General features: G+C 42.3%; 1 protein-coding gene across 1 annotated transcript; it reads left to right on the forward strand.

Annotated features, from left to right (window-relative positions):
- Positions 1-218: 218 nt before the first annotated feature.
- FZD10 (frizzled class receptor 10) lies at positions 219-3623 on the forward strand. Its single transcript, XM_027733032.2, has one exon. It carries the CDS (start codon positions 762-764, stop codon positions 2517-2519), a length of 1758 nt encoding a protein of 585 aa, XP_027588833.1. The 5' UTR covers positions 219-761; the 3' UTR covers positions 2520-3623.
- The last annotated feature ends 11985 nt before the right edge of the window (positions 3624-15608 follow it).

A 15608-nucleotide genomic window follows, 5' to 3' on the forward strand; every position in this document is an offset into this window, starting at 1 on the left:
TTTTTTTTTTTTACTTTATTTTATCCCTGGACTCAGCCGCCCCCCAAAAGCCCCAGCTGCTCCGGCCCCGGGAGTTCCTGCCAGGCGGGAGGAGCGGAGCCGGCACAGACAACACGCACACGCCAAGCCCAGCTCGGCAAAGCGCAGCCGAGCCGACCTATTGCAAACCCAGACCAGAGGGCGGCGAGGAGGGAGTGGGGGGGATTTTTCAGGCTCCCCTCTTCAATGGCTTAGATATTTCCTCCTCCTCCTTTATTCTGCACTCGGATAAACCAATCCCCACCTCTCGGCGCGAAAGTGCGGAGCCGTGACCCGTTCTAGGGAAAGGAAAAAAAAAAATCCCTGGAGAGACCCGCTGCACCAAAAAGCCTCCCGGGACATGTGCGAGTCGAAGCGGTGATCGCTCGGATCTGATCTGCCCGGACCCAAAACTATCCCGGCATCGCTCTGCCGGGAAGGAGGAAGAGCAGGAGGAGGAGGAAGGGTGGTCGGGAAGACGCATCGCGAAAGTGGAAGCCCGGGGAAAAGAAAGTTGCCGGGCTGCCCGCAGTAAGTTCCGCGCCTCCGTGGGCTGGGGGGACCGTCCCTTCTTCCCCCGCTGCCCGCGGGGCCCGGGCGATGCTGCCCCGCACGGCCGCCCCCCGCCCCGCGCCCTCGCCCGGCTCGGGGGCGATGCTGTGCCGGGCAGGGGCCGGGAGGCCGCTGCAGTGACCCCCGAGCAGCCCCCAGCGCCGCGCTCGGGCCCCACGGGAACCGCCGCGATGGGGCCGGCGGCCGGGAACGCCGGCAGGACCGTCCTGCTGCTCTGCTGCCTCAGCCGCTTCTGCGCCGGCATCAGCTCCATGGACATCGACCGCCCCGGCGACGGGAGGTGCCAGCCCATAGAGATCCCCATGTGCAAGGATATCGGGTACAACATGACGAGGATGCCGAACCTGATGGGGCACGAAAACCAGAGGGAAGCTGCCATCCAGCTGCACGAGTTTGCCCCCTTGGTGGAGTACGGCTGCCACAGCCATCTGAAATTTTTCCTCTGCTCCCTCTACGCCCCGATGTGCACGGAGCAGGTTTCTACCCCGATCCCAGCCTGCAGGGTGATGTGCGAGCAGGCGAGGCTGAAGTGCTCCCCTATAATGGAGCAGTTCAATTTTAAGTGGCCGGACTCCTTGGACTGCAGCAAACTGCCCAACAAGAACGACCCCAATTACCTGTGCATGGAAGCCCCCAACAACGGGTCCGATGAGCCACCCAGAGGGTCCAGCATGCTGCCACCCATGTTTCGTCCCCAGCGGCCCAGCAGTGGCCACGATCTGCAGCAGCACAAGGACAGCCTCAGCAGAACCTCCTGTGAAAACCCCGGCAAGTTCCACCATGTGGAAAAGAGCGCTTCCTGCGCGCCGCTCTGCACTCCAGGGGTCGATGTTTACTGGAGCAGGGATGACAAACAGTTCGCTGTCATTTGGATTGCCATCTGGTCCATTCTGTGCTTCTTCTCCAGTGCTTTCACTGTACTCACTTTTCTGATAGATCCTCAGCGTTTCAAGTACCCCGAGAGGCCCATTATCTTCCTCTCCATGTGCTACTGTGTCTACTCGGTGGGGTACATCATCCGCCTCTTTTCAGGTGCTGAAAGCATCGCCTGTGACAGGGACAGCGGCCAGCTCTATGTCATCCAGGAAGGGCTGGAGAGCACTGGCTGCACCATTGTCTTCCTGGTTCTGTATTACTTTGGTATGGCGAGTTCCTTGTGGTGGGTGATCTTGACTTTAACCTGGTTTCTAGCAGCTGGGAAAAAGTGGGGGCACGAAGCAATCGAAGCAAACAGTAGCTACTTTCATTTGGCAGCGTGGGCCATCCCGGCCGTGAAGACCATAATGATCCTAGTTATGAGAAGGGTGGCTGGAGACGAGCTGACAGGGCTGTGCTATGTTGGCAGCATGGATGTGAATGCCTTGACGGGGTTTGTACTCATTCCTTTGGCTTGTTACCTAATCATTGGCACTTCTTTTATTCTTTCTGGCTTTGTGGCCCTTTTTCATATCAGGAGGGTGATGAAAACAGGTGGAGAAAACACCGACAAGCTGGAGAAACTTATGGTCAGGATTGGTGTCTTCTCAGTCTTGTATACAGTGCCTGCAACCTGTGTGATAGCTTGCTATTTTTATGAAAGACTGAATATGGATTATTGGAAAATTGTGGCGACTCAACAGAAATGCAAGATGAACAATCAGACTAAAAATTTAGACTGCATGATGAATAACTCTATCCCAGCAGTAGAAATCTTTATGGTGAAAATTTTTATGTTATTAGTTGTGGGCATTACTAGTGGCATGTGGATCTGGACTTCCAAGACTCTTCAATCCTGGCAAAATGTTTGTAGTCGGAGATTAAAGAAGAGAAGTAGGAGAAAACCTGCGAGTGTCATTACGAGTAGTGGAATCTACAAAAAACCTCAACACCCACAGAAAACTCACCTTGCAAAATACGAGTCGACATTACAACCACCCACTTGTGTGTGAGCAGGTTTTAGAGAAGACTGTATCTCACCTTACAGACTTACACACGTCCACAGTAGCAGTCAGAAATTAAAAAAAAAAAAAAGAATGGTGCTTATTTTGTCAGAGCAGTTTGATATCTCAAGGCACAAAAAGTGTACCATGCTGAATTCAGGACCTGGTGAAAAACTGAAGGTAAATGTACTTACAGAAAGGTTTTCAGTGAAAGAAATATTGTGAATTAAAACAGTCTGTTCTGTTACTAATTTGTAGTTAAGTATTGCATCCAGCCCTCAGATTAAAAAGAAAAAAGGAACTTAAAAAAAAAACCAACATAAAAGCAAAACCAAACACAACAACAAACAATTAACTTTTCCGTGTAGCTGAGCTGGATTTCCTACAGGTTTCTGAGTAACAAGGTGTAGCCAAGATTTGTGGAGCAACGATTTGGTTTTAAAAGTGCCCAAGTGAGCATTGTCTCTTCAGGGACTCTAAGGTCCCGAGGAGGCCTATCCTCAGTAAGGATTCTATCCAGGAAAGCAACTTCCGTGCTAACTTTAAAGTCCTTTACAACTCAGCCTAGTGGGTTTGGAGTGCCTAAAAATAGGTTCAATCTATAATGCTCACCAATATTCTTTCACCAAAAGAGAAACTTCCTGCACCAGACACAAACTTTGTGAATAAGAATAATGTGCAATACATTTTTTTTCTTACCATGACATGAAAAGAGAAACAAGTATTTTGCTGTACATAAAGACAACAAAAGAAATCTCTTAACAAAAGAACTAAGAGGTCTAGTCCTCAGAAACCCTTTAGTGTTACATTTTGTGGCTTTTTAATGGAAATCAAGCCAATGTTATACACGTTTGGACTGATTTGTGCAAAAAAAAAGGGGGGGATCAATTCAAAGAGACCCAAAGGGCTTATTGACTCTTTCTATTGTTAAACAAATTCTCACTATGAATAGATCAAGAAGCACTAGATTCTGCAAAGGGAAGCTTTGTATAGAGTGATGCTCTTTACTGTGCTGGGGGTGCACAGTTTTGTGCTGTATATATTTGTAATATACAATTATTTTTCATGCTCCACTATTTTATTAAAAATAAAATATGTTCTTTAGTTTGATAATTTTGTGTGTTCTAAACTTTCTCTGATGTGCTTTGCGGTTAATAAACTTTTTTTCCCCTCGATTATTTGATAAAAGCACACTTGGAATATAATGGTTGTTGTTATACTTGCCTGCAAGTATAAGCAGAGAGAACAGTCGTTTACTCGAAATTGCAAGTTGGAATTAAATAAACGGATTTTGAAGCTGCATCTTTCTGTGAGCCTCTACAGCTGAGAAAACAGAATGGGAAGAAGCTTTAGTGATGTAAAAAGCTGCAGTGATGTAGAGTAGCACCATGTTTACAAAGCACCGAGATTACAACAATGATCCTTGGTTAACACCCCTTTAAAATTTGCATAGGGTATGTTCAGCATGTTAAAGATAGCTGGCTCACTTCGCACAGCTTGAATACAATTCAGCCTCTACCCTTCGGGGAATTTTTTTCCCCCCTCCTTCCAACACTACTGAAAGTATCACTATTAGTTGTGAAAAGACTCAGGGAAGATCGGGAAATACAAACGCAGGATTCGAACACCACTTTAGGAAAGTTATCTGATAAGGTTAAAATTGTAAATACAGTTTCAAGAAGTTTTTAGTGGAGCATGATTCTGTGTGAACCTGAGGTTGTCCCTGCAGGTGACTGACCGGGCTGTGTGCTCACCTGGTGAGACAGGAATAGAACCTCACTTTCTCACAGTGGCTCTTCTAGAAAACCCTTGGTCAGGTTTTTGGTCAGAAGAGAGGTCTTAGTGGACTTGGGGAGAGTGAGGATCCCTGTGACAGTCATCTCGTGGCTGGGAACTCTACAACAAAAGGTTCTGCATTAGTGGTCTCTTTTTTTCAACTTGTCTGTGTAGTGTGACAGATAATTTTTTTGCCTTCTTGTACTCTTTTTAAGTATTTCCAGCAATGACTAGAAACTTGAATGACAAAAATGATATTGGAAGTATTACTGATCAACTTTACTTAAAATGCACATATGCAAAGCAGCTTTCAATCCAAAATTTATCTTTTGGGGGAAGAGAAAACATATTTTTGCCACAGTTTAATACACAGCTTTTAGGTGCCCTGGAAGTTAATCCTGTCAGAGGACACCCTGCTGGAGCCAAAGTAGGACATTGCCCTAAACAAATCCACTTCTGAAACTACTGAATTAATGCCTGGGCATCTGTGTATGTTCCGAGGAAGATCTCTTGCATTAGTTCCTAAGAAATACAAAGTTTTAAAATAACCTGTGTGTTGCAAATTGCTACAGGAACCCTTCAAATATGTGTTTTGTGGTGCGTGTCACCTTGCCAGGAACGTGTCTGCCTCACACGAATTTAATCTCCCATGTAAAGGTTAGTGCTGGTTTTAATAGTGACAGGTTGGTTCAGAGAATGGTTTCGGGCTTCACTTTAAAATATATCAGTCACTGAACTAAACATCTCTCTGTTTTTGTAGCCTGTAAAAAATTATTTGCTTTCATTGCTGATGGTGAATTCTTACAGCCTGCCACTGGGATCCTGGAGGAGGGGAAACTGCACAAGGATGTTCAGCAGTGGCTGAATTCCTGCTGCCTTCCTGAGTTTAATCAGTTGTCAGCTGAGGCCCTTCGTTGTCACCAGAGCAGAACTGCAAGTTCCATGAAAATGCCAAATATGAAAGCTTGGCTCAATGCATCATGTTACAAATAGATTCTTGCTAAGCTGTAAGCTAAATATTCAAGTTTTATTTCATTTATTTCAAGTTTGCAGTTATTCAGGAGTTATTATTTGAAGGGGGTTTACTGGTAAGCAAATGAGATTCTTCAAGTGTATAATGGTGGTAATTTCTTTCCATCAGGACTAGTACACTGTAAATGCAGCTGAGTGTAATGGTTGTCATTAAGGACCTCTTAAGAACTAGTTATTTCAGAAATTGTACTTCTCACTGTCCCATAACTCCTAACAGTTTAATACTGAAGTTGCTACTTAAGGAACTGGAAGCTCATGACTGTTAATGGAAAATGATATACTTACTTTCACAACATTTCCTTAATTTAACATAGCATTATTAATAATTAACAAAGAATTTATTCTTGTCTTAGAAGGCTGCTATTAGTTAAATGATAATAACAAAACAAAAAATTAAGACAATATCTCAAAAATATTCTTTATTGAAACTTCTTTAGTTTTCACAGTGATTTTAAATCTTAGTGAAATCGTGTTGGTATTTTTATTCGTTGAATTTTATAGGATGTTTCTTCAAGTGCTCTCAAGGCATTTATCAGATAAAAATTCTAAAAGAAATGCATTCTGTTAGTGTTCCCATGCACTGGAAATCAAGAATCAGATGTTTGCCACAGGCCTGTGTGCAGGTGCTCTGTTCTCTCCTGTGTGAGCAGTACATTACTCTCAAGGGGTAGAAATTGTCCCAAACTGTGTTGTCGTGTCTCAGCATTCCGGGGGAGATTTGTATCTTAGGGCCAGGTAGAAGAAAGGCAGAAACTTCCTTTTTCTGGAAAGGGCAACTTGGTAGAATAGTTTTGTTTACTGAAGAGAGATTAATGAGGTAGGAGTGTGAGATCAGCAGGGAAAAATGGGATTCAGCTAAAGAAAACCCACTAAATTCTAATTACAATAGTAAAAGTCTTGTTTCTCTGTGAAATACTGATGCTTTTTATCAACAGAAATATAATTAAACTCAGTAGTTTCAGGGTTTAGTTTGAGATGTGACATGTTAGCACACTTTGAACAGTACAGTGCAAGCACCATGGTTGAAAGGATGTGAGGAGCTCAGTCAAGGAATGTTCAGATCTCTTATCAGATTTTTCCCAAAGTAACATTTCATATGTATGTTATTATACAGCCATTACTCACATATGGCTGTCATCCCGTGGCTTCAAACTCCATGAACAGCCCAGTAACAACAGTGTCTGTAACACACACCCTTCTTATTCTAACACTTAAAATCCATGGCTTCAAGGGGATAGTTCTGTAATGATGGGATATTATGTGCTCAGGTGGTCGTTTGATGACAGGTGGTCTCCAACAACAGATGGCCTCAAAGGATGAACTTCAGTGCATTTTAGTTTAAAAACATTTACACATTTCTTAAAAAAAAAAAAAAAAGAAATTTTTGAAATGTTATCCTTGTGTAATGTTCTTAAGTATTTTAGACAGAGTAGCTAAGTTATTAACAGTGACAGATGATAAATCAGGGCATCCTTTAAAAGGTGGGTGATGGTGATTATGTGGTCTTGGAGCTTGCTTTGATCAGAAGTGACAGGCCTGTAAGGTCTGTGCCACTCAATCCCCCCTGAAGGGAGATCAGCACCTGTTTGCACTTTGAGGCTCCTCTACCTCCCACTGCCTTCCAGCACTATTTCATCTTTTTTAACACACTTGATGTTGATTAGCTTTAAGCAAAGTCATTATTCATTTACAAAACACTCCTTGATGGAGCTTACTCAAAACTGTATTTCAGTAGCAGTGTTTGTGCTGTTACAGTTAAGGTTGTATCAACATCCCCATTACAAAAGCTTTGTTTTCAGTGAGCCACAAATTAAAATCAGCTGAGGTGCTCATATTAACCCTATTTCATTTTTTTTTGGTCCAAACAATAGTACATATTGCCCATGAGTCTGTTCAGCTTCAGCTTTCTGTATCTTTTTTATGTTTATCCAGAAGAGAACATAATCAGGTTCATGAAACGAAGATGACCTGGTTTGGTAGGTCTAATTTTAGCTCAATAAATACTGTCCCAAATAGCTTTAAGTTTTACTTATGAAATGTAATGGATATTTCTGGAAAACAGCACAAACAAGGCTTTGACTTCACCAAGGGCCGTAGGACAAGTCACAGAAGTGAGTGCCCATAATTATTTCATGTTGTATTTGCAGGAGTTTGGTGCAGACTTGCCAGTCCAGATGCAAACACACAGCATCAGTATCTCATTAGTTAATTCCAGTGTGTCTGAGAACAGATGTGGTTCGTGCCTGGCTGGTTTGGGAGCCCAATTCTGCTTTTCCTGTAGTAGCAAAGTTAAAGCTTTGGGGAGCTGTACATCAAAGGCAGGACCGAGGGATCATTGTGTACATTTGTAAGGCATTGTTTAAAGAGGAATTCCTTCGATTGGTTGTCACTAATTTCTTCCTTCTATTCTTCAAGATCTCCTCATAGATCTGCTCCACTGAAGTCAATGGGCGTCCAACTAATTTCAGGGTATGCTTTGAATCGAACTTCCTATCTCAGGGAAAGCATGTGCTACAGGAAAAGTCATTATTTTGACTCTTTTTTTCCCACATCAGAGCATTTTTTAAATGTCCTGATGTGACATAAATTCATGATACAGGAAAAAAATATCAGCGTATGAAAATATCTCAATTATATTTCCAAAACCTGCTGCTGTGTTAAAGTGAACAAAGCACAGTATGTTGCAAAACGAAGTGTCATTTCAAAATGAAATTCAAAAATACTGGATGTTGATAACGTTGAAATGGAGATTTATTTTTGTTTGGTTGGTTTTTTTTAGTATACTTCGAGAACTACGCTTGTATTTATTGCAAAACGCTCAGCAGCAATAAATCTGCATTTCCTGCTGGCGAGACAGCTCGTCAAAAATCCTTCAGCCGATTCCCATTTTTTGCTCGTGACTCTGCCTTTTCCGAGGGGCTCAGACCTCCAGTGGCCAGAGGAGCTAACGATGAGCAGCAGCATTTTGAGCGGAGCCCACAAGGTGCCCCTTGGTTCCTCCTTTCTTCCCTGCTCAGCACCTCTGCTCCCCTTCCCCTCTCTTCCACTGCTCATCAGTCTTTCATCATCTGCATGTGACTGGCTCCTCTTACCCTCCTCTCAAGTGATCCCATCCTTTCAGCCTCTAATCTGCCCACACACAGCTTTCTGTGGTACTGGCCGGGTACCTGTGACTGCTTTGAGCTTTTTTTTTTTTTCTTTCTGTTCCACATAAACGAAAAAGATATTTCGAAACTTGTGTTTTATCTTTTCTTTTTGGATAAAAACCGTGGTAAGAAACGGGAGGTTCAAAGTTCTGAGCTACCAAAGGTGCTGATGAACACAGGAGACTGTCAAGAAGAGACTGCCAGTTCTGAGCAGGTGCCTTCAACTTAAAAATACTCCTTTGTTGAAGGCAAGCATTGTTTGGTTCTGTCTTATATGTTTGTTATTTTATATTTCTTTTATCTGAGGCTAATGCCTGTCTGTGTGAAATAATAAACAGGAAAGGGAGAAAGAGCATTTGATCAATTGATAAAACAGGGGGGAAAAAAAGCCCCCACCTCTCCCTCAAAAGCTTTTAGCCTGAGGAGAGGTTTGTATGCCTCAAAGCTTGCAAGTTTTTTCCCCAGCTGGTCTAATAGAAACATTCTACCTGCCCTCAGCCTGTCTTTCTCATATCCTGAGTTGCTCCCAGCTACAGCAATGCTGCACTGACAACTACACTACAAATAGCAGTGATGAGACTCCTTTTGACCTTTGTGGTTCTATAAACAAATTTTAAAACTGGACTATGGTCACTACAGTAACTTGATAACATTTGGATCATGGTATTGAAGTCTGGACCTGTGATATTCTTTCAGTTACACCATTTTTCTTCTTTTTAAGATTTTAGTGAATCTGGTCAAAATACTTTTATTTTATATCGTCAGCATTTTGTTTTGTAAATGGATTTTGAAAGGCCAGATTTCTATTGAGGTTTTGTACTTTTAGTTCCTGTAGGTATTGAGGCTTTTTTTAATTGTGTCATCTTTTTTCTTTTTTAAATTGCATAAAAGAACAATTCTTGTTCTTTAGGATCCTGATTTTGGTAATGAGATATGACAGTTTCCTTAGACATCTCATACTTTTGCAACAACCTCAATGCAGCCTTTTAGTTTCTTCAGTAAGCCTTTCTTGTTTGACATAAGACATGGAAGTAACATTTTCATAAGTTATTCACTATCAATTAGTAGAGAATAAAAACCAAGCTACGTATCTACATAGGATTTTTATGCTAAATTAACTTGATCAACTTGAAACCAGATAAAAAAAGCTATTTAATTAAGTTGATGCAGTTCCCACTGAAGGCATGGTGATAACTATAAAGGTAATTTTAAGGACAGGGCACTGGACCAAGTAAATCTGGATTGTGGCATTTGGAAGATCAAGTCTCACTTTAGATTGTTTTTGGCTTGCAAATCTCTTTAGGTGTTTTTAGTAATTTCCTGTTAGAAATTTTTGCAGTTGAATTGAAGCACAATATGAGGCCCATAAGCAGAGGGCAACAGTACCATTCTCCTGTATCTTCATGACAATTTAAGGCCAGAGCTGCTGCCCATTTATGGAACAGCACTTCTGCTGAGTTTGGGGTTTCATTCCCAAACTCAGCTCCCAGATCCTCTCAGCTTTATGCCTTTTGTATGGTGGTGCTAAAGTTACTTGGCACACGAGTGGCTGTTACAAACACTGCCATGGTTAAGAAAGAACAGCCAGAACCTTTTCCTACAACTTTAAATTAACTCCAGTCAGGAGATTTTGGGGGGTTATCCAAAACTTAGCTTGTTCTTTCCCCTGTCCTCTCTCATAGCTTTATATAAAGATATTCAGAGCAGAGCTCTGCATTCCAGGTGGCATGGAACAGACAGCAGATATATTTTGTTAATTCTAGTCCTGTCATAACCAGAGAATCATCCAGAAAACATAGTAAGGAAGGGGGAGCCTGTGTTTCAGCTGACTTCCATCTTAGCTAGTCTGGAGCACTTGAGGTGCTTGAAATCTTCACTGAATCACATTTCCAAACTTTTGAAGAGTTGTGGCTGGCACTTGTAACACCATCCACAGACAGTGCCAACTCTACTGCTACCCAGCATTTGGGAAGTGTCTTACCAGGAAGCAGCTGTAGGATTTTAGGGTAGGATGTAGTATTTTAGGGGAGGATGTAGTATTTTAGGATAGGATTTTTTCCCTTTGTTTCGGTCTCGGTGCTGAGATAGGAACAGAAAGAGTGGACCAAATTTTATGTTTCTTTTCACACTCTGTAATAGCTCTTCAAGGACCTCCTTTGCATATCTAACAAGGAGAACTTGTGTGAAAGAGGCTTCTGAATCTCGAGTGCTGTAGGGTTGTCTTTGATAGCAAATTTCACAAGAAAGTAAACACTCCCTGAGTGTGTCTGTGTGGAGTGAGTGGGAACTTTGCAAATTGTGAGCTCCTCCAGAAAAGAGGAGGGAAAGAAAATTGAGCATAGGTAGTAAGTAGGCTAAAGATACTGAAAACACAACCGTAGGAGGAGAGGAAGGGGAAAACTGTCTAAAGGGAGTTGTCATAGTGTAAGTCCTGAAGGTAGAGATACACAAACTCAACTCCTTGTTTTTGGCACGTTAATGTAATCTGGTTCCCAGGAGCTTTGGTTTCTGCTGTACTGCTCTGACCCACTATTCTCCTCACAGGTACTGAAAGACATTCACAGATTTGATTCTGTGCCTCCCTGGGTGTAGTGCACAAATGTATCCATATTTACAGTGGAATCTGATTATCTAATTTTATGCACAGTCTCCTACACAATTAGAAGAGTATTAAAGGGTTACAGCTTTTGATAAAGTGAAGCTGCCAATGTAAGGTTTTTACAACAAATTATAACACAGTGGCAAGAGAAGTTTAGAAGAACAATGGAATTCAGAACTCCAGCCATTACTGGTTTTGTTAATTAACTTATCTGGGGCAACAGGTTCTTCTGCATGTTTCTTTGAAAATTCCACCCTTGGAGCCCACGTAGTTTGGACTGTGAAGGGATGTATTACACAGCTCTTTGATCAGATTTGAAAATTTCTCAAAGCCCTTCATTTGCAGGATACGATAAAACCACATTTAAGGCAGAAGATGGCTCGTCCTTTACTCCTTTTTATAACATCCCAATTTGGCTTCATAAAGACTGCTGGTGGTTAGTGACCTCTGAACAAGGCACTTAATGAACCAGATTCTACATTTATTAAGTGCTACAGGAGACACCAATGAGACTGGGGGATTGCCACATTTAAAGAATAAAGTGGAGAAGAGCCCAGGGCTGGGCTGGTCCCGGTGGTTGTTTATCTGAGCCCTTGATAACCAGAAGCCGCCCTCTCCTGTGTGGGCACAGATTGGAAATATGATGAAATGGAACAATGGTGAGGGTTGTGTTCCCCTCCCCAGGCTGCTGTCATCCCCAGGGTTTCAAGCATGACACATAACACCATGAAGAACCACAGCCAGAGTGAATACTCTGTGGATCATATACCCTCTGATAAAAAAAGAGATTTAATTTATCTATGAATATTATGTGTTTCATAGAAAATCAAAATTCTGAAAGTAATAATTCAGCAGTTATTTTGAGAACTCAAGCTGCTGTTTCTGTTTTACAAATTCTGCACTCCAGTCTCCACCTGCTGAAACTTCCACGTGTCTCTGGAGCCCAGAAAGCACACTGATGATTTTCTTTTTAACTTGAGAATAACAAGGCTGAAAAAGTCTTAGTGACCCTTTAGTGAAACTTGTGCAATGTTGTGCCGTGGCTTTGCACTTCCAGCTCTGCACTGTGACTGCAGAGGTTGCCTGTCCCACCATCCAGGAGCACAGCTCACATCCCGTGATTTCCCATCCTTGGTGAAGCCACAGTCCACGTCCACGGAAGAATTCCTTTCCCACATTGTAGGGAACCAGAACTGTATTTTCCCGTTTATCACTCACAGTAGCAGTGAAGGTTTTAAATATCAACACTGACAGTGACAGTTTTTGCTTTTGCCTACGTTTTTTTACTGAAGTAATTTTGAGGTAGAAGCTATTTCAGTTTGGCAACCCCCGTTAATGTCCCTCTCCTGCCAGTAATCTCCATTTGACTGCGTGTTCCCACCTTCTTGTGTTAATGGTGACTGGTCAGCCAGGCATTTAAAGCATCAAAGAGCTGCTGTTTGAAATGCAACCTTAAGCAAACTATCCATGTCTACGGCAGAACTCAGAATGCAGGAGACCGCTGTCCTGGTTCCTTGTTTGATGTGTTTAACACAACACGCATATCTACAACTTGGCATTTAAAAACATCAACAAAAAACAAACAAGCGAGTTGCATTTACATAACAAAAAGTTCCTTGGCCTTGCAGGGAGGTGCCTTTGAAATGTGCGATTGTTTCTGTCACTGATGGGAGGGGATAGTCTGCAGCTCAGACTCTTGTTTCATACGCACGCCAAAAGGCAAAGTTTCAGTAAATGAGACCTGCTCCTTCCACATGCATTTAGAAAACCAAACCAAACCACAGCCGAAACTGCAGGGGCTCTGCCGTTATCTGTTTTCCCTAAAGTGGTCTTTTTGAAGCACAAGTGCCAGCTTTGCAACCGATTTTAACAAGTACAGAATCTGCTTGTGACTGATGGAGAAGTGTAGAATTCACAATACAGTTTCAGTAATAACCCTGGGTCACTGCAATGAGTGATGCATGGCTTGTTTTTTCCATTTTATCTCTTCAAAACCATACACTACTCAAATAGTTGTATTCTGTGTGTAGTTTAGTAAATGTAAATGACAAAATATCCTTTTCTGTCATCACAATCTGGCAATACATAAAACTCTCACCGTGCAAATATTGAGTACATTGGTATTTCAAGCCCATAAATCGTATTTGAAGACAGATTTAATCTTGTAGATTTGTACTTCAAATCCATAAGCTCACTATGTAGTGAGGCTTTTTCTTTTCCTTTTTTTTTACAAAGAAGGTGTCTCTGAATTATCTCTTTTTCATTCAGATTATTTGCAGAAGTAGTTTCTGAAAACAACAGAAACAAACAGCAAAACAAATTCCCATGCTAATGAGAGCTGCCCATGTTAGGAAAGGAATGGTTGCTTTCCATTTGTTTTCTGAGTTCCCTGGGATGAGTGACACATGATTAATGTGTTATTGGTGTATCTCAGACCTCTGATGAAAAATAAATCTGGTACAGTAAAAGTGACAGTAGAGCAATACCTTCAAATATATCATGGCACTGTATAGTGCAGAACATACCAAGCTGGGCCCTTGAGTAAGGCCCAGAACCATGAAGCAGTAAGTAAAATAAATGATCTGAGTCTGCTCTCTTAGATCTTTATACGGCTGCAGTTAGTGTAATATCTAATCACCTCAAACTATAACGTTTGTTAACACAAATACTGGCACCAAAACTGTATCTGCCTGTTACAGAGAGTGAACTAAAAGGCACCAGAGCGCAGAGGGATCATTCCCAGCTGGTGAGGCACCAACACGGTGGAGGGAGGCTGAGCTGAGCCTCACCCTGGGCTGGAGGGCAAATCACCCCCAGGCAGCTGAGCTGGGAGCCGCAGTTTTTGGATACACCTCCAAGAACATCTTCCATGGGCGGGAAGCAGTGGTTCCCACAGGTGCTCTGGGAGCCCAGCAGGAGCAGTGTCACTGTCTTTCAGGAACAACTGGAGCTGACTGATGATATCTGGCCGGTTCCAGAAGATTCCTGAAGCCGTGAGACTTGTCTCTCGTGGGGCGAGCTGATGTCTTGGCAGGGCTCCCGTATCCTCCTGGATTCCTGTGGGGAATGAGGAACAAGCTCTTTCTGTATGAGGGCAAGACTGATACCTTGCCTCTGTGCTGGCTCTTTCATCTTCATAATTTTGGTGAGAGCAAAACCTCTGAATTACCAGTCTAAAACGTAGGAGTAAAGCTAAGGCAGAGCAAGAGAAGGGATATGGCTTTGGAAGGGGAGGTTGAATGGTGGTAGCTTGGAAAAGGTTGGAGCTTGGGATAGTGAAGATATGTGAATGCCTGGTGACTTACTGAATTCTCATGTTTTATAAAATTAAACATGTCCCTGGGTGACTAAAATGTTATTTTCTTATTTTATAATCATTCATAAAATTGTGTCTACGAGAGGTTTGTGAGCAATCAAAATTTCATGTCACGGGTATCATGGGCAATAAAGATAACATAGTTCTGTCTGTGACAATATGATTGCAATTACTGCACTACATCCCCAGTTTAGCACTTCATGGAGTAATTACTGCACCTCAGCTTTAGATGTTACAGTACAGCTTTTTTTTATCAATCATTTATAATTACTCTATAGTCAAAAGAATCTGCATTACAGTCACACCTTTTTGCTGGAGAAGTTTGATTCATCTGCCAAAATCTAACATTTTCCATAGATTTTCTAAGAAATCTCCCTCAGGAATTAAAGGCTATGCTCTGCCCAGCTCCTAAAAATCAGAAAACTATAAAACAGATTTGAGGCAGCTGATACCATGAGCACAGGAAATCATTGTTGTAAAGAAAATAATAAATTATAAGACAACTTTCCAATTTTTATTCTAGCTCTTGTTTCCCAAATAGGAATCTTTAAAACATGTTGAAAGGGAGGTGACCACAGTTTATTTTATTGCAGTGCCTGTAAAAATGCTGTGTGTTATTTGAGGTTTTCCTAAAAAACTAAGTTCTTTTTGTTCAAATCCTCAGTGATTGGTCACTGAGCTTTGGGAGTGCCTGTGCCAACCAGAAACAGGGCTGATGCAATTACTGGAAAAGCATCTTTTCCTGTCAGTTAGGAATTTTGTCAGTGAGAAAAAGGAAAGGAAACGGGCCCATGTTTCTATTTTTCCTTTAGGCTGCTCCACCTCTTAATTAGGCCACACACCCCCAGTGAGCATAGTATGGACAAGAAAGACTGGCCTCAGTGAGCTCAATAACTGCAAAAACCAGTATGTCTGTCACGCTTTGACTTCGGCAGATGAACAACATTCATGGACACAGGAAGTGTAGAACACCTCGAGAAAGCTCAAACCAAATTTAGGAGGAATTAAGAAGTCAAAGGGCCTTATCTCTAGGGATTTACCAGTTATTACTGTGGTTGGAATTGCACAAGGGTGGGAGGAGAACGGTGCCCCTTTCCACCCATCAGCCTCCACCCATGGCAGCCTGGTGCTAAAGGAATGTCAGGCATGAGGGATAATTAAAACCATTGTAATAACTGTGCAGGATGTGTCACCCTTGCCTGCAGCTTCACCATCATCCCAATTCACAC

The sequence above is a fragment of the Pipra filicauda genome, unplaced genomic scaffold (genome assembly GCF_003945595.2).
Source record: "Pipra filicauda isolate LSUMZ 115617 unplaced genomic scaffold, ASM394559v2 scaffold14_size4853619_pilon, whole genome shotgun sequence".
In the NCBI taxonomy this organism is placed as follows: Eukaryota; Metazoa; Chordata; class Aves; order Passeriformes; family Pipridae; genus Pipra; species Pipra filicauda.

What these genes read in the sequence shown, in the direction of transcription:
- FZD10 (XM_027733032.2), top strand. Translation starts at nt 762, where the DNA reads ATGGGGCCGGCGGCCGGGAACGCCGGCAGGACCGTCCTGCTGCTCTGC.